Source organism: Fringilla coelebs, assembly GCF_963513975.1.
Source record: "Fringilla coelebs genome assembly, chromosome: 5".
NCBI classification, from domain to species: domain Eukaryota; kingdom Metazoa; phylum Chordata; class Aves; order Passeriformes; family Fringillidae; genus Fringilla; species Fringilla coelebs.
This window is the reverse complement of record NC_140033.1, coordinates 69,274,052-69,297,906: the sequence shown is the minus strand read 5'-3', so window position 1 is coordinate 69,297,906 and position 23,855 is coordinate 69,274,052. Positions and strand designations below refer to the sequence as shown.

The following is a 23,855-nucleotide window of genomic DNA, read 5'->3' as shown; positions in this document are numbered from 1 at the left end:
TAATAACCCCTACATTATTACAGGCACCAAATGGGTGCTCATAAAACCATAGCTGCAGCCAGAGATAGGAGATGATAGTTGTTTATCAAAACAATGAATTAGTTTGAATTCATTTCGTGCTGTCACTAGCACTGGGAACCAAGCACAGTGCACTGACTGGAGCACTTAGCACTATTTATCTTTGGCCATTATGACATGGCCTGGTAGGAAATCACTGCTTCCAGATTCTGGATGAATTATGCTCCCCCTGACAGGGGTTGTATGGGATGAGCAGTGATGGGAGCCCAGGCAGGTCAGCAGTCAGGCTGCAGGTACAAACAGGCTTTGCTCACTGGTGGTTTATGAAGAGCTGCTCTCCACCCACACCCATTCCTCCAAGCTGCCCCACCAAGAAAAGTGATGATGATGCTGGGGGGATACTCTGAGATACCATCAGGTACCTGCCAATTCCATCTCCCCTAGGGTCACTTTTCTGCCTCCAAAAACACAACAGCATGTTGGGAAACCTTTGCTCAGACTGAGGTTTTGTCTTCAGCTAACCATTTCTACACTTTGCCACACATTTATTTTCACTGTGAGAAAGATGTGGTCCATAGTGTTTGCCTTCCATTTCACTTCAGCTGCTGATCATGGTGTTCCTATCAGTCCATTTTATCATCCGGCAGCATTGCAAACCCTTCTGTGGAAATGCCTCTTAAAGAGCTTCTCTGCTCCTCCTGCTGTGTCTCTTAATTCTCCAGGTGTTAAGGCAAAGCTGTTTTCTCTTTAAAAAAAAAATTAAATTCCTGGTGCAAACAAAAGTTCAAGATTCCAGGCAGCTAGCAAATAACAGGAGCAGGTGTCTTTACAGCACAGAGAAAAGGAGGAAGAATAAAAATAAAAAGGCACAGCTAAAATATGAGAATAGCTGATTTTGAAAAAGATGGGTTCCCCTGTGTTAAAAAGATGTAACATTTATCCAGGCTTAAGTCATCATAAAAAAAAAAGAGGACCATTTAAAATCCATGAGTCAGTTTTCAGTGTATTTTGTTGCCTTAATTCCTCATCTTCCTGGGACATTCCAGGCCTGCATCCATCAGCTGATTCAATCATCAGTCATCAATCAATAGGGCTGGTGCAAACTTCTGGTGTTCACCTCAGCTCCATTGTCCAAGAAAGATGGAAATGGCACAGGACAAATGACCTTTCAAGATCTTCCTGAACATCCTGCTCTAGCTGGACTGGAATCACAATACAAAGCTTTTCCAGGTTGTCTGAGATTTCCATGGAGCCAAATCCAGAGAGCCAAGGTGTGAGGTGTGCAAGGGAAAAAAAAAAAAAAGAAGTTTATCACAGAAAAAGCCAGGGAACAGATTGTTTTTCATTTGATGCAAGCTGTAGTCTCATTTGATATAGTATACTGATATAACTGAAAATAAGACAAGAAAATTATAGTCAGGCTGAGGAGGAGAGAGTGACAGCTACTCTGTTCAGACTCTGACCACACAGAAACACCCAGTGCTGTTCACCAACACGAAGTAGAGAGCCCTGCATCTCTTTGTGACATTTCTAGTGACCATTTGTGCTGCCCCTTACTCAGTGGCAGAGCAAGGCGCTCTGACAAAAGTCCTTTTTGTCTTGTGAAGATTACAAGCACAGGCAGTGATCCAGCATTAATGCCAGAGGCTTTATTCACTCAGGGTGCCAACTGCCCTCCCATTCAAACTGACTCACCAGAGCCTGATAAAACTGTATTTTTTAAGCATTTTGACTTACTCTAAGCTGCAAATAGTAAGCTGTGCCTTTCCAGAATGACTTTGTCATTACCAGAACATACCACGTCAAACAAAATGCCTTTTGCTCCCGGCCAGAGCAGCAGAAGGGAAGGTGTTGGAACACCATCCCTCAGAACTGTCAAATCCTAACCCCAAGAGGAGGCAGATGGGTTCCTCCAGTTCCTGAGGAGCAGGGCTGGGATTTCTGGCCAGGTTGGTGCTGGCAGCCAGGATGCTCTCACTGAGCAGCTGGGCTCTGCTCACCACTCCCTAACCTGGCCAAGGTGGCACAGAAAACTCTCTTTAAACTTTCTTGGGAAAATTTCTTCATCTCCTTGGTGCATGAGACTGTGCCCCCCTCTCCTAGTCCCTGCAGCCCTCCCCAGATGTGTGCAACAGCTTCACCTCTCTCCCCTTTCCTCCAGTTATTCCTACTCCTCTCTTGGCTTCTGAGCATGGGAGAGGGGAGAGAGCAGGGATCAGACCAAAAGCTGGAAGAGACCCTAAAAAAACTAAAAAAAATCAAAAAACCCACTCTCCCATCAAAAAAAACCCAACCCCCAAAACAAAAAAATAACCAAAACAAAAAAAAATTTAAAAAAGCAACCAAAAACAAAACCAAAAAACCACAAAAAACAAACCCAAAAAAACCCCAAACAAAACTGAACAAAAACCAAATGCCCCTCCCCCCCAAAAAAACCAACAAAAAAACCAAAGCAAACCAACCAAACAAAAAAAACCCAAAAAAAGCAATATCACCACCAATACCCCAAAAAATCACAACAAAACAAAAACCCCCACCTCAGCACTGGCCATGTGTTTATGGCCACTCTCTATTAGAGCTTTTTTTAAGTGTGAGTTTTACAGTACTTTAACAAATTAAAAAATGGAGTTGTATTTTGCTCTTTATAAGTATTTATAAGGATAAATTGTCTAATTAAGAAATTACACTTAAATTGTTTTTACTTTTAACTTAATGACTAACTACTTGTGATTCGTAATGTGGATATTTATGTAATTACACAATACTAAAATTTATGAAAAGGAAGATAGAGAAGAAGGATTAGCTTCTGTTTTAAAATTTTTATCTTGTTTTATACATATTACTATTTTTAAAACTTTAAGTTTTCTACTATGTGATATTACACACTTCTATGCAAACTACACATTTATAATCTTAGTTTTATCATTCAATTTTGCAAGCTTTCTCCATAGCCTCAGGTTAAATGTAATGTTCTCTTGGGGGTCAGTGCTTTTCAGCACAGAAAGTCTGAAATTCTCAGTGACCAGGGTTCCAACACAAATGTGTCAGAAATAGCACACCAGAAAGTTTAGGTTTCACAAATGGGGTGACAGAACAAGTTACACAATGAAGTCAGGAGAGGGAAATGATGCAAGTGTGGATATTACCCTAAAATGATCAAAACCACTGGACACACCAGTCTGATAACTTATCTTTCACATGGGTGCAATTTATATTCAGGTAAAATAAACAACCTTATACTGAAGTTATTTGTTATGGAACAGAGTAACATAATGTAAATTAAGCCTCCTGCTTGAGTTCCATGTGCAGCAACCTTTGTAAAAAAATATCTTGAGCACTGAAAGCAGTGGGGAAAGCATTGCAGCAAAAATCCTCCTGTTTTGTGAGGATGGGATGAATGACTGCTAATCAATAAAAAAATCTAGAGGAGCATACAAAGCTGTCCAGTCTCCTATGAAGACAGTTGAGATGAATATTAAATACACTGTGCCATGGACTGCCAGAATTTCAGATGAACTCCTTGAAACAGGTTATTTTTCCCCAGGCTCTTTCCACTCAGAACTTCCTAAAACTGCATATTTCCCACAGAAGCAAAATGCAATTACATCTGAGGTAGATGGAAATTGCCACTAACAAAAGAAATACTGCCCAAAACCTTGTAGCAGAAATTGAAAAGTGACAGTGGCATGAAATACACTGACATTTAGCTAGGCTGGAGTATGAATGACCTGCTGGAGACTGCAAAAAAGCAGAGCTGAGCAGGAGTGTGGGCTTTGTCTCTTCCACAGTAGTTTGGAAAGAGCATCCAAACAACTTGTGAAGGTCAGTTATTGACATCTAATTGGACAACCTGCTGAATTATTGTCTGAAACAGCCTTTGGAGTCCTGCTGCATTCACATTCTGCATGCGAAATATTATTCACTGTAAAGATAAATCCAATCTGCAGCACTTAATATTGTACATTTGAGAGCTTATTAGTGGTTTTGAAATGCTTGAGCGTGGATTGGTGGTTTCAACCATGATCCTACAGGATATTTGAGACAGGTATTCCAGGCCTTTTATATTCCACCAGAACAAAAAGACATTTGAACCACTCTTGCTGCTCAGATTTGAATCCACAGAACTGAAGCCCTTTCCATCACCACTGAGGAAAAAGGTTTGCATTAAGCAGTGAAACCTCCTGAAAGGCAAAAGCAGCACATTTCCTCCCCCAGCTGTTCAGTCCTGGGCTGTATTTGCTATAGCACTGTATATATACACCTGTATATACACACACACTGCTGCATATAAATTGCTATGTGGTATATATAAGAATATATACATTTGGTATTTATGTTTAATTGATCTTTATATATTAAAGTATACATACTTTTGAACTTACATTGGCAGTCAGTGGAGGACCTCCCTGTGCTGTTAAAGAAAAATTATCATAAACAGGAATTTTTCTGAACAGCTCACTCCTTGAGACAGTGACTTGAAAATGCCTAAAACATGCAGAGTTTGAAACAGCAAGGCAGTGTAAAACAAAACATTTTTATGCTTCATTGAGTTCTCCCTTATTTTTCTCTCTGATCTTGCTTTGCTCCATTAGATTGACTGCAGGACAAGTCTAGTTTACTGCAGCATGTCCCAGCATCAGAAGTGACCATGGTGAGCAAAGCAAGGGAGGAGGCAGAGAGGTCCTGCTGTTGATGCCTCACCCAGCTCTCCCTTCCCCACATCCCAGAACTGCAGAGATCCCATCAGAGCTGAGTCAGGCTCAGGCCCACGGATGCAGAGCGAGGCAGTCAGCAATGCTGACACCCCTGATGGATCAGAAAAGGACTCTGCATTCTAAGCTCACACTTTCCCCCACACACAGACACCCCCAGACGACCTGCACTTCCAGAAGCAAATTAAATTCTCTTGGTTTTGTCTTTAAAACGAGCCATGATTTCCTGAAGGTGGACATAGAGCTGTTCAAGGAGGCAGAACATCACCTGCCAGAATCCAGCAGGCTGGAACTCACCCCATCTTCCAGGGGGGCTGAAATTCCAGTACCTAAAGGGCCTCTGAGAAGGTGAATGGGGGATGAACTCTCTTAAAAAAAAAATAAAATTTAAGAAATAGTGAAATATTTCATTTCTGAAAGTGCCTTTTGATCATACTAACCTTTGGTTTTAACCACTCTGGTGTCTCCTGCCAAGTGTGGTTTACTGCTGACACATCATCATGGCACCAGGAATGGACTTGTTGATAAGTTAAATAATGGGACTACTTTCAGGCCATTTATATAGCTGAAAATTCTCATGGCATAAAGAGTCATCATACAGTTATTTCACTGTGGAAAACTCTCATTTTTCTTAGAATAACTTTGAATTCTGTAACTTTTTGGGAAGGGGGTTGTTTTTCAAATAAAACCCTGCTTCCTTTCTTCCCCAAAAAACTCAGCTTGTATTAGCTGGAACGATACCAAACCCACAAAGATATGTATTCAGACAGATTGTAAATTTAGCTAGAGCATTTCTATGTTACTAAATCCAAACAAAGATCTAAAGCAAGATGCAAAATATCACACACACACACAAAAAAGTCCCAAAATATATGGGATGGGATTTTTAAAGCTGAGCAAGGGACTCAGCCACATAAGCTTGAAAGAAATTGATTAATTATGTGGTTGATAACCTTGGTTTATATGCCATGTTAAATCCTGGTATAACTTCATTGTCTTCAGTGGAGCTGCACTGCAAAATGTATTTGACAGATAGTCATGATTCTTCTCCAAGAATAACTTCTAAGGCAGAAGTTTTAAACATGAGTGAATGAAGGTCCTGTGCCAAGTTCTACCCTAATTTATGCCCTGTATAAAACAGCTGAGTTGGAAGTGAGGGTGTCAGGAAAGGCAGAAGGAGACATGAGTCTGTTCTTCCTTTGCTGGGACGTTACATCAGCTCCTCTTGGTGATGGTCATGTCTCCAAACAACACAGCAGGAACCCACAAAGCAGCTTGTGGGAGAGTCTTTCCTTCCAAGCCTGCAAGTTCTTGTATTTCACAAGCTGTAAGTGCTCAGGGAAGAGCCTGGAGTAGTCTCAGTGGAGAGCCATGAAATTCACTCCTGCTAACTACTGCATCAATCTGAACCTGGGCTGCTTCAAAATGAATTTGAGGATGAGCACTGGAAATGGCCATTTTAATATGATTATTGGGATTAGTCACTTAATTTAATCAGAAAATAATGTGTTTCAGACAGTCTCAGTCTCGGTGTTATTTTGAATCAAAACCCAGCATTTGGATTGGTTCTCTTTAGTCTGTTGGGTTATTTTGGGCTCGTTATTAGCATTAGAGTTCAACATGTCTAAGGAAAACTGCCTGGTCAAACAGCACCCACAGGTGAGAGGGAAGTAACGCCCATCTCAACTCATCTTTCATGCAACATTACTGAGGACATGGGGGACTCTTAATTCTTTTGCCCAAAGCATCATTTAAGCCAGCAGCAGCAATCTGACTGCTCCAGCTCCAAGTCCAGCGCATTGCTGATGTCCTCACCCTGATTCCTCTGCTGGCAGAGCTGTTTTACAGCAGAGTGATGTAATCTGGCAGTGAGTGAGCTCAACACAAACAGCCTGGCTCCACAGCAATACCCCTGCTCCAGGGGATCATTGCTGGGGCAGGAGGCACCAGCCAGCAAGTTGGTCTCCAGACCCACAGCCCAAGCACTTCCCAGCTCTTCCCTCATTGTCTATTTGCAGCCAAATCAGGCAGCAACATCCCATAAGTTGCTTTAATACCCCACTGGGTGTCAGAGGCCTGTCTGCTGAGCACCCCTAATGAGACAAAAGTGAAGACATTTCCCATCCAACATGGTCTGCAATAATTATAAACAGAACAGGCTCTGGACCAAGAGCTTCTCACGCTCCCCATCTGGGAAACGCAGCTAGCTGCTAATCTTCAGCCTCATAAAAATGTGTGGAAGGGAAAAGCTTTATAGGATGTGCTGTGACCACTGCCATGACAGACAGCAGCAGCATTTTGAAGGAATTTCACTGGGTCAGAAGCAGGGAGGCTGAGCAGAGCCAGCTTGGAGGAGCAGCAGTCCTGCACAGCCCCAGGGTGCCCCTAAACACAGAGCACATGGTTCTGGAGCTGGGAGTTCCCTGCTCACTGGGGTTGTGATAAGGGGGTGTTTTCTTCCCTTCACTAGCCCCAAAAAAAAGGAAAGTACTTATAAAAATACTTTGTGGCAGCAGTGCCTAGCAAGTGGCTCACTGTGCTTCCTGTCCTCACCTCTGGGGTCTGCCAGGTGGCTGATTGCCACCTGACTGTGCCACACAGGTAGCCCATCACTGCTTCTCCCTCAGGGTATGGCTGTGAAAACATTTTTTAAATTTTTAAATAAGTTTCTAAAATCTATTTGATTTTTTAAATCTGTTTTAAGTAATTTTAAATCTCTTTATTTTTTTTTTCAATCTGCCTTTGACAAAGCCAGAAGAAGAGACAATCTATTACTAGCAATTAAAGAATCATGACCAAACTTTCAAAACAATAAGATGCTTGAACTACTCCAGCTATGATAAAAGGTGCAGAAAAAAAGTCCTGGTGCAACATCACCATGGATGGGAACTCAGCTACAATGAAGTCATCTTGTTTTGTTATGGAATTCAGGTTAAGGACCATGACTTGACAAGTTACTTTGTCTAAGAATTCCCACATCTACTCTGAGGAACAAGGACAGCATTTTAGCAAAGCCTAAGCAAAAAAAATCAGAGTAGAATTCCCTAAGGGAAATAGAAACTTAAAATAACACCAACTTCAAATCACTTCTTGTGTGGTGATCTCATTTCCTTAGGATCAGCTTCTTATTCCCCCTCCAAGTATGAGGAGGTATATTAATCTTCTTAAAACTAATATTCTGATTAAGGAAATCTTAAGTCATTTGATTTATTCTTCAGACTCTTATCCTACTGTTGGGCATAGAAGTATGAGATGGAGGGCATTCTCCTGGCTTCAGTTTTGAAAAGGATCAGAACTGGGTTTTACTGTCCACCTGCAACCAAAGGATGGAACAATCATATGGGTCTGATGACAAGGAAAAGTTTTCCTGTAGCTATAATTGCTGCACTAATAGCTTGTGCAGTGATATCTCTGGCTTCATTTGCAGAAAGGATTTTGGATGGTTTGCAGGGGCAAATGATTCATTTGCATCGCTAGAAATTCAAAGCACTGCTTGGTTTTAAATTCAAGAATAATCAAAGTCTATATAAGTTGTTTTTAAAGGGTTTGGAGGGATAGAAAAACGTAAATACAAGAATATAAGTAACAAGACCTTATCCTATAAGCTGAAACTAAGAACTACCTGTCGAGTGCTCCAAAATTTAAACTTTTTTTCTATTTCTGCAAATTGATTAATAGCATGTGCTGACCATTGGTTTGAAATATTTAATCTGCTTTCTTCAAGTAGACAAAATGTGGAAATTAAACTGTTACAAGGAAGGCATGCCAAAACAGAGAAGGAAGCTATTTAGCCAGTTATTTCTGCCTTACAAGGTTTACAATCCAAAGGAAAGTTTCCAAGAATAAAGTTATTTTGATCAAACCTTCATTTTGAAGTGTCAAAGCTGCTTCCAAAGCCACCAGCACTTTCCCCACTGTTTATAGGATACCTAAAGCATCCAAAGCAGTGGCTTTAATGCTGCAAAAAGGTTTTTGTTTGTTTGTTTTGATTTGTTCTGTTGCCCCCATCCAAAAGCGTGAAGTGAGCCCCAAACAGTGACAAGTTCTCAAGTGTCACAGCTGAGGGGAGCTGCTACCTGTCCACTCACACAGGAAACTTTGCTGGGAGAGCTTTAAAGCAATCTGCTGAGTTGGTTCTTGTCCTTCTGACCCGGAATGTCTCTGTCCCCGCAGCTCTCGTGGTGCGCTTCCTGACCAAGCGGTTCATCTGGGAGTACGACCCAACGCTGGGTAGGTGGCTGTGTCCTGCACTTGTGGGGTTCCCAGAGGAAGGGAGGGATGAGGAATCTGCCTCCATGTTCTCAGAAGGCTAACTTACTATTTTATGATATATATTATATAAAAGAGTGCTATACTAAACGATGCTAAAGAATACAGAATGCTAAAAAGATAATAATGAAAGCTCGTGACTCCTTCCAGAGTCCTGACACAGCTTGGCACTGATTGGTCATCAAATCAAAACAATTCACATGAAAAAACCAATTAAACAACCACCTGTTGGACAAACAATCTCCAACCACGTTCCAATGCAGCAAAACGCAGGAGAAGCAGTGAGATAATTATTGTTTTCCTTTTTCTCTGAGGCTTCTCAGCTTCCCAGGAGAGAAATACTGGGCAAAGGGGTTTTTCAGAAAATGTGAAGTTGTGTCCTGGAAGCAGGCTGTGGAATGGCATGGCTGAAGCCATGGAATCACAGAGATAAAATTCCAAGCCTCAGTCAGCCTCTAAATCTGCTGCAAAAAAGCTTCTCTGTGGTCCTTTCAGGCTGGAACAAATTGCTGCCTAAGATGGCAGAATAGAGAAGCAGCAGCACCAGATAAAGGCTGAGTTACTGTGTGAGGCACATTTCTGACCACTCAGAAATCCAGGGGAATTCTGCCATTGAAATTATCTGCTTCAGCATTAAACTCTTCAAATCATTTAGTGTGAGATCACTTTTCTCCTTTTGAGTAACCCAAATGTCTTCTGCTTGACAATAAGATACTGGGATACAGATCTGTATTCTGGGATAGAGATCTTAAAAATTCATGGCCAACAAAAGGGTTTTTACAGTCAGCCTACCTAGACTCAGGTAATTTTTTTGTCCTCATTTTCAAACATATATTGTGTCTTATTTTTGGGTGACCAGAGAGGGGCACCAATGATCTAAAGGGCATCCACATGTCCCTTCCACTGCTCCCACTTAGCTCTGTTGGGTCTGGCATTTTCATGAAGCTGGCTCAGATATCTCAAAAAAACCTGTAGAACAGTTGCTCTGAATTAGAGGCTTCACTTAAAATTTGTGCCAAGATCAATTTTCTCAGTATTTCTTAACTTAGCATATATTTAAATGCTCTGCAAATCCAGGCCAAGAAGTCCCAGACAAGGCATTCACTTCTTAGAAGGTGCCTTCAATACCTCAGGACTAAGTAATTCACACAAAAAGTAAAGGGCTGGAAAATTCTCTTTTTTCCAACGTGTTTCTCTCTCCTTCCTAACATCTCCAACACAGATCATAGAGTTAAGTATCAATTCCTTAATTAATGTTCTTTCCTTAAGAGGTTTCATTAAGGAAATAGAAAATGCCATAAAATTGCACAGCAGAAATGAAGTTTAATACACTCCATTACAGAACCCAGGCAGCCCTTTGTAAAAAGCAAGTATCCGGGATTTTTGTTTGGCAAAATGGAGAGATAACATATCAAAACTCCCATCTTGGGAAAATAAATATCAGCACAACCTGAACTCAAATACATTCTTTTATCTGCTACTATCAACGCAGTCCTCAGTGAATTATGTGTCACCTGCCTTGAGCTGCACAGAGGAATGTTCAATAGGATGTTCCTTTGGCATTATCAGTGCTAGTACTTAACATTTCTACCACGAGTACATCATTCTAAGAACTTGACAAGAGGTGTGTAAAGCCTTCCCTATCTGTGCAGTCCAAGTTCATCAATTTCTCACAGGCCCTATGCATGCAGAATCATCCTTTTTGCCTTGTTTAAGCACACAAATGAAGTTATTAGCAAGCTACAAGGTTTATTATTATTTTTTGCCCCATTATGAGGGCCCCATGCCCTTTTTGCTGTACAAGGCTTGACATTTGTTTCTGTTTTACAAATGAATACAATTGTAAATCACTGTGCCCCTCAGGAATCTAATTGTCTCCTCTTTGCAACAAGGAAAGCTTTCGTGCAGGCAGCAATAAACTAAAAAATTAAATCTCTCCTGACTTACTGAAGTCTACATCACCATTCAGTCTAGAGAATAATAGCTTAAATTATGTATTACAGTCGTTGTGATGCTCAGCTCTCTAGGTTGCTCCGAGGAAAAGGTTTGAGAAATTCAGAAACTAATAAACTATTGTCAAGGAGTTATTTCCTAATCACAGCAATCTCTGGTGGAAGCTCCCTACCGAGAGATTGTTTTGTAAAGTATTATTTTTCCAAACAACAGATCACAATGGGATTCAAAAAAGGTTCTGAAGCGTTAAAGATGAGAAATAATCTTGAAATTGTAACCACTATTTAGGCCTTCAGAGATCAATGAGGAAGAAACTGTACCTTGAAAAGCTTTGAAAACCAGTGCCTGAGAAGATGCATTTCTGTCTTTTAGCAGTGTCATCCTGCAGTGATTTGGTGTCCACTTAAACATCTGAATTCACTGAGAAGTTTCAGCAGAATAGATCCATTCCTTCCCAGCAGCCATGGGCTGGCAGTTCTGTGGAAAGAGGGATATCATGCTCAATCAGTATAAAAAATTAAAGTTGTGTAAGGGAAGGCAATTTCCTCTACAGGGAGAAATAAGCAGCTTTGTCAAGTTATTCTAACAGGACAGGAGTGAAACAGATGCAAACCATCCAGCTACTAAGCAATGGGAGGTTTTGCCAAAAATCACTGGGGCTGAGACAAGAACATCAAATTTCTAGTTTATTTCTTATGTCAAGTTTTCAACCAGCCATTAGCCCTCTGATGCAAGCAGCCCCCAGTTAATTCCTATTTTTAGGAAAGCTTTCACCAAGCTGCTCAAGGCCTGATGGAAATTCAACATTAACCTAAAGTAAGCATCATATTAAAAAAAAAACAACTATTCCTCTTTTTATTCAAGGGTGGCACATTCTAACAGGAAGGGAAAAAACACACCTTATAAATATTCCTTGCTATTCTAACCTGGCAGAAGAAAATGAAGGGCCATATTTTTAGCAGCACCTGGATAGAATGCTGTACACCACCAGGAGCCAAATTACCAACCACAAAATAACATTTTCTGGCAGGAGGAGCATCCCTGAGCCCTGCAAGCTTTGGCAAACAGAGCTGCTGCTGAAGTCAGGGCTCTGCAGCTGTGCCCCTCGTGTGCAGATGTTGGATCTGTGCAAACACTGGCAGGACAGCTGCACCTTCACCAAAAGTACATCTCACTCTGCTTTTTATTTAACTGTTCTCAGCCAAAGGGCAGCAACCTCAGCAAAGGTCATTTTCTGGGGAGTGTTAACCGCCAGCCTTGACTTGTCCAATATTTCTGTTTAACTGGCGACTCGTTGTCACCATCTTGGCATGGGGACTTTGTTTGCTTTTCCAAAAGGTGCTAAATTCCTCAAGGTAAATTCCTACCTGGCATTATTAAGGTGAATGGGTTTCCACATCCATCTTCATTTACAGAAAATTGCAGCTTTCTCACATTTTCAACAGAATTAGATGAAAGAGCTCTACGTAGAAATGGGCTGGAATAGCACATTTTAAAAAATAAATGCAGTTGTTTTCTATAATATTAAATGCATGAATAATTCAGCACTAAACTAGTCTTCTTTAGCTAGTTAAATATGCACTGAGAAAGGGGATTGGGTTCCCACATGGATTTCACCAGAATTCATTCATGTTTACGTGTTTTTAAATAGAACAAAACTTGAAAAACATTTAAGCAAGCTCAGTGAGATGTTAGGCAACCTCAAAATGCTTGCCCTGGGTAGGGCACCAGTGAAGTCACACTCTGGCCATCAGTGTGGGACTCTCATGGACCTCAGTGACCCCAGGGCTTCACCCCATCATTTTCAGGGATTTCAGCAGGGAATTGCTGCTCTCCCCAGCCCCAGTAAACTGCAATAACAATTTTTGAGTCTGCATCTCAGCAATTCATCCCAGGAGCTACTGGCAGTGCCCAGAATTTATGGTGCCTTCTCCTGAGCTCAAAGATGGAGAGATATTGTGGTTCACTTTGATATTTAATTGATTTTAAAATTGGAGGTGCTGAATCAGAGTAATCAAGGAAACTGATAAATTTAATTTTTTTCCTGGGAGGCAAAAAAAGGAGGAGAAAGCCCAAAGAGCCAGCACAGCAGCAGATAGATGGAGGGCCTGCAGAGAACTTCATGGGTAGCAGCAAATTTCCTGCTTCCAAAAGCCATTGCAGCAAGGGAGAATCCCCTGGATCAAATGATGAAAGAAAAAAATTCATCATTGCTATGTCTGAGCACTTTTTAAAATAATTTTGCAGCATTTCTCTGAGAACACATTTGTTGCTCCACCAACACTTGAACAGTTTGCTTTACTAGAAACAGAGCTGGGGTATCCAAGAATTGGGAGGAAAAAAAATCAAAACAAAACAAGAAACCTCTCCCCCCAAAAAAGGAGGAGTATTATGAGTTATGTTTTTTTGTTTGTTTTGGATTAGCATTTTTATGTACAACTGGAAGAAGGCTCCTGTAGCTCAAGGACTGAAATATCAGTTTTTGCTATATAGAAAAAGCCCCAAACAAATAAAAGCCCAGGTAAATGCAGGAGAAAGGCTCCTCAGGTCTTTTCTTGTTTCAGTAACTGATTTGTTGTCTGCAGTCTCTCTGCCTCTGTGTCCCACCTACAAAATCCTTCATCTTACAGAAGGATTGCAAATCCTTAGAGTAACTGACACTCACATTTAGGACACCCATCAAAGGCACACAGAAACACCAAGCAAAGCCTAGATTTGAAACAAAAATCTACTTCTATCAGCAAACAAGGAGATGATATTTTTGCTGACCTTTCTAAAAGTGTCTTGGCTTTCTCACACTGCCCCTAGATGTCTTCAGCTATTCACACATCTCATAAGACTTTGGCAATCCTCTGAAAAGAAAACTCTCTCTTAGCAGATGATCAGTGGAACAGGACTGTGTATGAAGGCAAAGAAAGACAAAAAAGCAAAGGAGTTTATTTAATTTGAAAGGAATAGGGAGAAGACTCTTCATTACTTTAAAGGAGTAGAGGTAACTGTAAGAAATGGTGGTTTTAAGAAAAATAATTTTGCCAGGACTAGTAAATTAATAGTAACATTTTTGAAGAGTATTTCCTGTGACTATATCAGAATTTCTTTACAGGTTTTTGTTCACTCTTTTTTCTCCCCTGGCAGAATAAAACACTTGAACAGTGTTTCTATAAAGTCCTATCTAATGCAGCATACAGACAGCCCATGAGAGACCCTCAAGATGTGTAGGCATCAGCAAAGCAAGGAAAATAGGAGACAAAATTGCAAAAATTGCTTGAAGGAAGGAGACAGAAACCTCTCTTAGAGCCCTGAATTCTCCCACAGCACAAAACTAAATCTCCTACGGGCGAGCTCAAGACTTGCAAATTACACCACTGTGGCAAGAACAGCAGAAATGACTTTGTGAAGGTGTTTACACTGGCAAGGAGGCTTTTCCCACTGGAAAACTTCTTGCAAGGATGATTATTTTTACATTAGAAGGGCAGTTTTGCTTACATCTATGGCTGGGGGGTTCTGTTAGCAGAACAGCATCATTCAGGAATCACAAGGAAAGGGTGGAGGTCCCATGCAGGATATAAATAATATGGTAAAACTAGCAAATGATGCTGGCCTGAGTTTGTTTTCTGCACTGGATAAATGCAGGTCTGTATGAACAACATAAACAGCAGAGAAAAGTAGGAATATATCAGGAATATATCAGGAATATATCAGGAATATATCCAAACTGGCTTTCATCAAAATGGAACCAGAAACAGCTTAGCTGTGGGAATCAAGAACTCACTAAAGAGTAGAAGTATAGTTATTTAGTATATAGTTATTATTTTCAATAAATATCGATATAATATAAACATAAATAAACTTATTATAATTTATTATATATTTCTAAGATATAGTCTTATAAGCTTCTAAGATACAATATTATATTTTAACTATATTATAATATATAAATGATTATATAATATTATATAATTATAGTATCATATTATAGAAATAATTATATATTATTTGGTACAATTTATAACATATTATATATTATAATATATATTATTTATATATTATATATTATAATAAGACAAGATAAAATAACTATCTTTTTGGGGCAGCTTTGTGCCCCTGAAGCCATGATAAAGGGCTCAGGTCCAAACAGAGCTCTCCAGGATTGTCTTTGCTGTCTGGTTTATTCAGCTAACACATTGTCTGGACAGCTGGAATACCATGTGAATACAAACTCCTGATCCCTGGGATTGCCATCCCTGCTGCAGACCTCAAGTTAAAGAAACATTATCTTTGTGCATTGTGGGTTTTTCAGTTTTCTTGACCGGGGGCTTACTCAGCAAGTTTGCCTTGACACTCCTGAAGGTTGAACTGCCTGTCCCAGCACAAACACCCTGCAGCAGCACAGCTGGGGGAGAAACTGCCCAGACAGCAAACAGAGCAGCCCTGAGTAGAGGAGGTGTTTATAAATCATTAGCTGTGCCCCTCCAGCCCCTGGCTGGAAAGGCTGACAGCCCTGGAAGGAAGGCAGCCTCCCCTGCCAGTCCCTCCTCTCCCAGCTGCCCCGCAGGACAGTGCAGCCTGCAAGCAGCTCGGGATGGAAAATAACAATTTTCTACAGGCAGCAGAAGGGCAGAGAGCTCTGCCAGCATCCTGCAGAACTTTGCCTTCTGCACATTTCACCTGAACACCCCTGCTGACAGCTCCAGCCTGTCCGAGCGCGGCTGGCAGCGACGCGCGCGGTCCTGCGTGGGGTGTGATGGTAACCAACATTTGGGGCTGGCAGGAAGGGCTGCCAGGCTGTGCCTCTGGGACTGCCATGACAAATGGGCAGGCACTCCATAAATCGCTGGGAAGCAGCCTTATTCTCGAGCCAGACTCCAGCTATTCGGATCCCGGATTTTTATTGACAGAATTACTCATTCCTTCTGCCTCGGCGCTTAAGGGATTCGGCCCTCAGCAGTCCAGGTTTTGCCTTCCTAGACATCTTCCTGTGATCATATTTTTCCTACATCAAAACAGCAGAAACATTGTTTAACTTGATGTACATTTAATATGCTGTATCATTTTTACTGCGCTCTTCAGCAGGAGGAATTGATCCTGAATGTATTATAGCAATGAGCCATGAAAGTATTCCCAGTTTCTCTGAGGTGTTTCTAAGGAAATGGACTCATATGGCCTAAAGCGCCTTAAAACACCAACTCTGGCTTCTAAAATTCTCAACAAAGCCTTGAAATGATGAAATTGTAATTGAGAGCAGCAACAGAGGATGCTTACAAGGACATGGGAAGCAGTTATCTGAAAATGTGGTTTGTTTTCTTTCATATGAGTCTCGAGATGAAGATATTCCTGATGCCAGCAATAAAAATACTGCTTTTTTTTACAGTAGCTCAACAGACAGCAACACTCAGGAATGGCAGTGGCTGTCCTTGCTATAGCTACAGCTGCAAAATATTTCTCCCCTCCTTTTGTTGCTCATCATATTCTGAAATGTTTCCCAGATGGGCAGAATTTTCCAGAGCTTGCCTCTACTCTCTCAGGAGAGTAGACTTTTTGTTTTACTTGTTTTGGGTGTGAGAAAAGTCTCACTGGTTAGTTTTCACTTATATTGTCAGAAGCAGGGTGAAACTTAGCTTCACCCACAAAAATTGCTGCAAGCAGACAAAAAGGCACAGCAAAATATGATTTATTTAGGCTTAAATTTATCAGGGACGTATTTCCTACCAAGAACCAACTTCCCTTCCAAGCACTGGCAAGAAAATTAAATGAAAAGCAAAAAACCAACAGACCAAAACAACCAACAACAGTTTAAACCTCTGAGCTTACTCCCTGTCTGTTAGCACTGCTCTGGCTTTATTGGTTTGGTTTTAGCATGCCTTGAGGAATTCAGTCCCAGGTACCTGCCCACATTTTCTTTGCCTCTCCCAGTAAAAGCTGAATGAGGACAGCACCTATAGGAAAGGAAAAGCATCACCACTTCACTTCCCAAAAGAAACCCATTCTTCCCATGCAGCAGAAAAATCATACCTGCATGCAGCAGGAGGTAACAAACAAAGACACCTTTCATTGTTCTTAGAGTCCTCTTCAGGAAAACTATTGTACAATTTCTGTCTGAAGGCCAAAATATTATTTATTGGAAATATCAACACATCAAGAAAACACAGTTTTCTCTAGACTAGGTTTATATTACCCATGTGTTCTACCTAAAAAGAGGAAATTCTAGGGATGCAACAGAAACTCTCATACCAAAGTGAGAATTTCATAGTCTGTAAGGGCTTTATATTAGGAAACACTAGCCATCTAATCCCTTCCCACTTAATCACAAATAGGAAAATGAGATAAAAACCAAATATTCTCTGCCCATCTCCATGGACCAGAGACACCCCCAGCCTTGTGCAGAGGCTCTTGCCTGCTGACTACCCTGTGCCCCCTTAGGTAATGGATTTTTGGGGGGTTTTTTGCTAATATTGGGATTAAATGTGTGAGATGGTATTTCTTGTTCTGACTTAGATGTTTATGAGTTCTTATCTAGATTATAATTTCACAAGCTGTGAGTTCTACAGCACTTCACTTGACAATCTCCAACCACATTCCAATGCAGCAAAGCACAGGAGAAGAAATCAGATAATTATTGTTTTCATTTTTCTCTGAGGCTTCTCAGCTTCCCAGGAGAAGAAATCCTGGCAAAGGGATTTTTCAGAAAATATGACAGTGGCAGAGCGTGCAACTTCCTGGAACTTTTCCATCCCTATTTCCTGACTCTTGGGGCTGCACATGCACAGTAAAACATTGGAGAGTCCAAACCCAATTATTAGTCACAAAGCTTCCTTTCAAAAACATTATTTTTACTGGTTTTTTCTGCTTTTACACATGATAAAAATGATGCAATGGCCATTCATGGCATCTTGTTTGATGGGATTATTAATAAAAAACCCAACTTTTCTCGTTTGTTGGCCTGTGGTATTAATGAATAGAGAGACACATGAGGTTGTGCTGCATCAGCATTAGAAACACGTGCTAAATACACAAGGTGCTGTGTTATACTGTGCTTACTGTAAAACCACTGGTGGTGGCAAAATAAAAACCCTCCTGCAAGGTAAACAGCAGAGGGAACATGTCACAGCCAGAGGCAAGCAAGAAAAATGAATTGCACTGTGCTTTGAGAAAAGCTGGGGTTGAGGAAGGAAGAAGGCAGGAGGGACTTCCAGGAGGATGCACTCAGCTTACAGGGGCTTTCTAGAAGGTGAAAAGCTCCTGCAGCAGCAGAGAGATGCAGAGGGGGACAGACCTCACCAAGGCTGGGTCAAGGAAGGGTTGGGAGAACAACACCAGGGTTAGTAATAATTTTTGGGGGTGTTTTTTCCCCAGCAGTCAAAGCCACTGTTCTCAAATGTGACACCTGGTGGGTGTCAAAGATTGCAGGAGTCTGAATGAGTAGTGAGGTACCAACAAAACCACCCCAAACAATAAACAAGAACATTTATTCTGTTAACAGATCTAATTATGGGGAGCTTCAGTCTTTTAGACATTGCCATCCAACAGGACTTTAACCATGATTTTAAAGTTCATGTTTATTAGCTGAGGTGTTTGGTCTGAAAACTCTTCTGCAATCACTCCACAAAAAGCCTTTCCCCAGATCTCCTGCATTTCTCAGCTCCACCTGGCTGAAAACCACCATTAGAACAAAGTTTCATAAAGCATTTTTATATGGCCTTGTTTTAGTAACCTCCTTGACCAAAAAAAAAAAAAAAAAAAAAAAAAAAAAAAAAAAAAAAAAAAAAAAAATCAATTAGAATTCTGTATGGAAAGAGAGGTTTTGTCCCTCTGTAGTTAAAAGCAAACAGACCAGGCTGGCTTAAGTTTGCCTGTAAAATATAATTGCTCCATCTCAGCTGATTTACCTACTCCTAAAACCAAGAAACACCTCCATGCAAATCTTATCTTCTAGAGCTGTGACATATCCCAATATATATTGCTGGTTCAACATAAACAAGTGTTGAAAGCAGCTTTTTACACCACTAAAACATTTTATATCACTGCAAATATAACTCAAAATCTAGAAATTAATTTCCAGATAATAGTTTTTCTCTACAAACTACAATATCCTGGAACAAATATACTCAGAAAACCAGGATAGTCCTGGACAAAACAAGGTTTGAGAGATGACCAGCCAAGTCTCATAGGCCAAAACTCTGTTTCAAATGTCACAGCAGTGTCAGGATGTGATGTGAACAAGCTGTGACTGAATATATCATCCATAGACAGTTTGTGGATCATGGGCTTCAAAGTTTTCCCTACAAAAGTCATTTTTTAAAATGTATTTTTTTAATCATACTGCTTAGAAGAATAAAAGTATTTATAATGTGCTTATCAGCACCAAGAGCCCCCAAGGAAGTTGGTTTTTTTTCCCTGCAAAATAATTTTTCCACAATTATTCAGCAGCCGTGGTCATTTGATTCATTCATTAATTAATGAATTATTGTGGCTCAAAACCAAACCAACTGCTGCCACTTTCCAACGTGTTTCTCAGGCCTTTTGACAGCTCTAAATAGATTTGAAACAAACCTGAGTATTTCAAACAATGCAGCCACGAGCACCAAGAGTGCTTTGCACTGCAGGAGTGCAGGGGGATTTCAGCTTTATGACCAGGAGCCTTCTAAGCCACACTCACCACACCTCTGAGCCTCTCACTGGGAATGTTGGAAGCACAGCAAGAACAGGTCAGATTTACCTATTTATTTTGAAACAGAGCAAATAAATCAATCCTTTTCCCCAGCACCACCAGACTGAGGCAGGCTCAGTCTGCACGGCAGCTCCCTGACTCTGCTCTGACACTGAGTTTGGTGTGAGCAAAGCACAGCTCTGGGGTGCCTGTTCCATCCCTGGGGGCTTGGCCACACAGCTGGAGGTGGAACAGACAGAAAACACCTGGTGCAAAGCAAAGCCTGAAGTGCAGAAAGTTGCCTGAAATCATCCTGGGAGCTGCTGGTGGAGTGCTGCACCTTGATTTTTCTGCTTAACCATGGTGATGCAAGCATAAAACTTTTACAGCCTGGATTCCAAAACTTCCAAAACTGAGGTGCAGTTTATTCCAGGAGAGAGCTCAGACCTATTTTATTTCACCAACTCTAGCAGGAGTCAAAGGTGCTCAGCTGAGTCACAGACACCTGTGTTGCCAGAGGTTTGTTTCACTCAGGGGTCCAGCAGTTATCTCAAGCCCTGCAGTTACTCTCTGGCTGCATGTCTCAAAAGAAAAGGAAAAAAAGGTAAAGAAAAAAAGGCAGTGCCACAAGGAAAATGATACAAATAAATCCCAAAGCAAGGCAATGTTTTTGTGATGTACCATGGGATCAGTGTGAGCAGACTGGAACTCACATCTTCAGGGCTCATAATTTACAAGACAACCAGATTCTTCAGATATTTCTGTTCCCTTGAAGGAGAAGCCCTGTCTGTGATTACACCAAAAATGCTTTCAACATCCAGCTGTTTTACACTCCTCATTAAAATTCACCCAGCTACCACACATTCCAGAGCACAGGAGCAGACACACATTTAGGAAGATTTATTTACATGAATCTGACCTACATCGGTGCTACTCATCCAAGATCAAATTCCTTTCCAACATGAGCAGCCAAAGCAAGTTAAACTCGCAACATAAAGTGCTGCCAGAGTCCTATTTTGAGAAGTATCATTTAAGATTCATGCTGCTTTTGCATGGTGAGCAAAGGTCTATTCCTTGAGATTTATTATCCATTTCATCATGAGAATAAATCTCAAGGATTTATTATATATTATATTTTAATTATATTATTATAAATTATATTATATTTTTATTGTAGATTCTATTTTTAAAAAATTATATTATTATAAATGTCATAGGATGGCCTATCCCCCCTCCTGCCTCCTGAGGACATTTCACAGATATCCTGCACTCATGGCTGGGTGAGCACTTTCTCAGGTTCTGTGGAAAAATTCTCAGCAGCCACTTGTCAAGCAGAGCCAGATGGTTGAAGGCAAATGAGCATTGCAAAGCCTTAGCAAGTAAGGAGCTAAAAATCACACTGCTTACTCAGAGAGCCATCTCTCCTGCACAGCAGAGCAGAAGCTCCTAAATGACCTGGAGCTTGGAGTACTACACAGGGAATCCCAGCCCAGCACTGAAATAACTCATTGAAGGTGCAGCTCTAACACCCAACCAGAGTTTCCTGCTTTTTGGGAATTGCTGAGCCAGGAGGGTGTGTGGAAGGCACAGATAAGACATTCCACCAAGAGACCTTGACATACCTCACTCTGCTGTGCAGGCACAGCCTCAGGATCACAAAGGGAGACTCCAACTCCTTCAAGAGCCTGGAAATCCCATCCAGGAGGGGTATTTACAGCCTCTAAGAAAGCCAGTCTTCATGGCCTGAAACCCTGCTTGCCATCTGCCCAAGTAAATTGGCCATTTGTCCCTGTTGGAGACAGCTGGGCTGTTAAAGCAATTAAGGTGGCACAGGGAGGGGGTGACATTTTGGGAAGAGACTGTTTGCAGCTCTGAAACATTCCTGATTTTTGTGAAGAGGTGACATTCTTAAGTGAATAATGAAAACAGGCACTCACAAAACACAAGCCCTTGCAGAAGTTCAAGTTAAAGAAATGAGTTTCCTTCCTTTGTTCCTATTGAAGAGATTTACACCAAATGAAAGAATTCTGTCTCTGACAATGCAAAGCATTCGTAGTCACTGGCCAGACTTTTACAGCATGCATATTTGTCTTCTGATACAGGACATCTGTGAGCTAGCAACAGTAATAAATCTGAATGTTAGCACAGATAGTTTTCCACATTTTAGGTCAAATGCTATCAAATTTAGCTTATCAGCTTATTAAGATAAAACAGGCTGCTTTATCATTAGTTTTCTGATTAGTTGCTTGGTTCCAAAACCTGGGACAGTAAATAGGGTTGTTGGTTTCTATTTTTCCATAGTGTAAATGCTTAATGCCCACTGGTTATCCTTATAAATCATAAACAGGGAAATCACTGCTTGATCCCTTGCTGGAAGAAGGGAATGTGATGATTTCAGCATGTTTAAAACACACATTCCTAACATGCCTAACTGGTCTGTAATTTTTTCACAGTATAAGGCCTGAGCTTAGTGGTTGGGTTCCTTGATCTGCAACCATACTGGTTTTGATCAACAAGCCATGCAGTGACTGTTGTGCTGGATACTTTGAGAGCTGTGGCATTGTCTTCCAAAGGTAGCAGCCTTTCCTGGGAGCAAAGAGGAAAAATGAGATAGAGCTTTGCAGGGCTCTCTGGCACAGCAAACTGTCCTTTGCTGGGTGCAGACTGCAGCATCCTCCAGGCTTTTGCAGGTCTAACCCATGGGAAAGTAAAGGTTGTGCCCTTTGGAGAGAGGTAAGTGCTGCTGTTTTAGAAAAGAGGACTTGAGTGTGCTCCAGGGTGGCTGGAAGAGCTCCAGCAAGGAAAATTTGGCCAAACTGCACGTCACACATCTGCTCTTGTGCTGGGAGATCTGCGAGGAAGATATAAAAAAAAGAGAATTACGTTCTTCTAATGCGTTTCACAACATGTGTTCTTATTTTAGAGTCGACATACCGTCACCAAGCTACCATTGATGATGAAGTGGTTTCCATGGAGATACTAGACACAGCTGGCCAGGTGCGTGGGTGCCTGTGCTGCTGCTACCCAGTGCCTCGGCTGGGGTGTGCAGCAGGGCAGGAAATGCTGCTGGTGGCAGCAGTGCAGGGGCTGGCAGGTGTGCCCTACTCTGGGGACACAGGTTTGCTTCTGGGCAGAACCCCCTCTGTGCTCCCCCAAGCTGGATCCACACCCTCCTGAGCAGGGATCCTGCTTGGAAGAACAAACAAGTCAAGGGGTTTACTCTGGGGGTTAAATTATTTTGTTGTCACTCCTTTTTACTCAGGGCCAGCCCAGCAAGCAGGCACAAAGTCATGGTCTGTTTCTACAGTGAAGTGATGGAGCTTGGCAACTTCAGCCACTGATTCCCACCATAGTGAAGAGCAGATTTGTCATAGTCAGGTCTCCCTTTTAAAATATGGCAGGTGAACATGCTGCACAGGCCAGATAGGTCATGGCCCTGGGTAGAATAGATCTCCTATGCCACGTGATAAAAAGATGATGTGAGCAAAGTATAAGGTGAAGCAGATGCACACAGCCTTGTAGGACCAGCACCTCTCTGAAGCCCTGCTGTCTTCCTCATAAATCAAATTCCTGAGGCGTTCTTCTGTCTTTCCCAACAGGAGGATGCCATTCAGAAAGAGGGACACGTGCGATGGGGCGAGGGCTTCGTGCTGGTTTACGACATCACGGACAGAGGCAGCTTCGAGGAAATGCTGCCGCTTAAGAACTTGCTGGACGAGGTGAAAAAGCCCAAGAACGTCACCCTGATCCTGGTGGGGAACAAAGCAGACTTGGATCACTCCAGGCAAGTCAGCACAGAGGAAGGCGAAAAGCTGGCCACGGAACTTGCGTGCGCTTTTTACGAGTGCTCCGCCTGCACGGGAGAGGGGAACATCATGGAGGCCTTCTACGAGCTCTGCCGCGAGGTGCGGCGCCGCAAGATGGTCCAGGGCAAGACTCGGAGGCGAAGCTCCACCACCCACGTCAAGCAGGCCATTAACAAGATGCTCACCAAAATCAGCAGCTAAAAAGAGCTGTCCTAAGCCAGAGAAGCTGGGGTGGGGCAAGCAGAGCAGGTTTCATGAGAAATGGCCAAATCTTTGCGATGAAGAAAAAGAAAAAACACAAAAAGACAAACGCCGCCACTTTTTGGAGTGACACGGAATCGTACTGTTTTCCTGTTTTGAAATGTATTTAGCCACACTGCTTCTGACTAATGTGGGAAGAAAAACCCACAACAAACACCAAATGAACTCCAAATGACTAGACAATTGTGG

At 41.6% G+C, this 23,855-nt stretch overlaps 1 protein-coding gene across 2 annotated transcripts in view; it reads left to right on the top strand.

Annotated features, from left to right (window-relative positions):
• The window catches only part of RERG (RAS like estrogen regulated growth inhibitor), a gene marked incomplete at both ends in the record, with an annotated part of 88,696 nt that extends 65,090 nt beyond the window's left edge, over positions 1 to 23,606 (top strand). The window contains 3 exons of one of the 2 annotated variants that reach the window (XM_084205668.1): positions 8,904 to 8,960; positions 22,523 to 22,596; positions 23,199 to 23,606. In XM_084205668.1, the coding sequence (XP_084061794.1) occupies positions 8,904 to 8,960; positions 22,523 to 22,596; positions 23,199 to 23,606 (539 nt within the window). The remainder of the gene's footprint in view (positions 1 to 8,903; positions 8,961 to 22,522; positions 22,597 to 23,198) is intronic. The other variant, XM_084205669.1, reaches the window with a different exon arrangement.
• Positions 23,607 to 23,855: the final 249 nt, after the last annotated feature.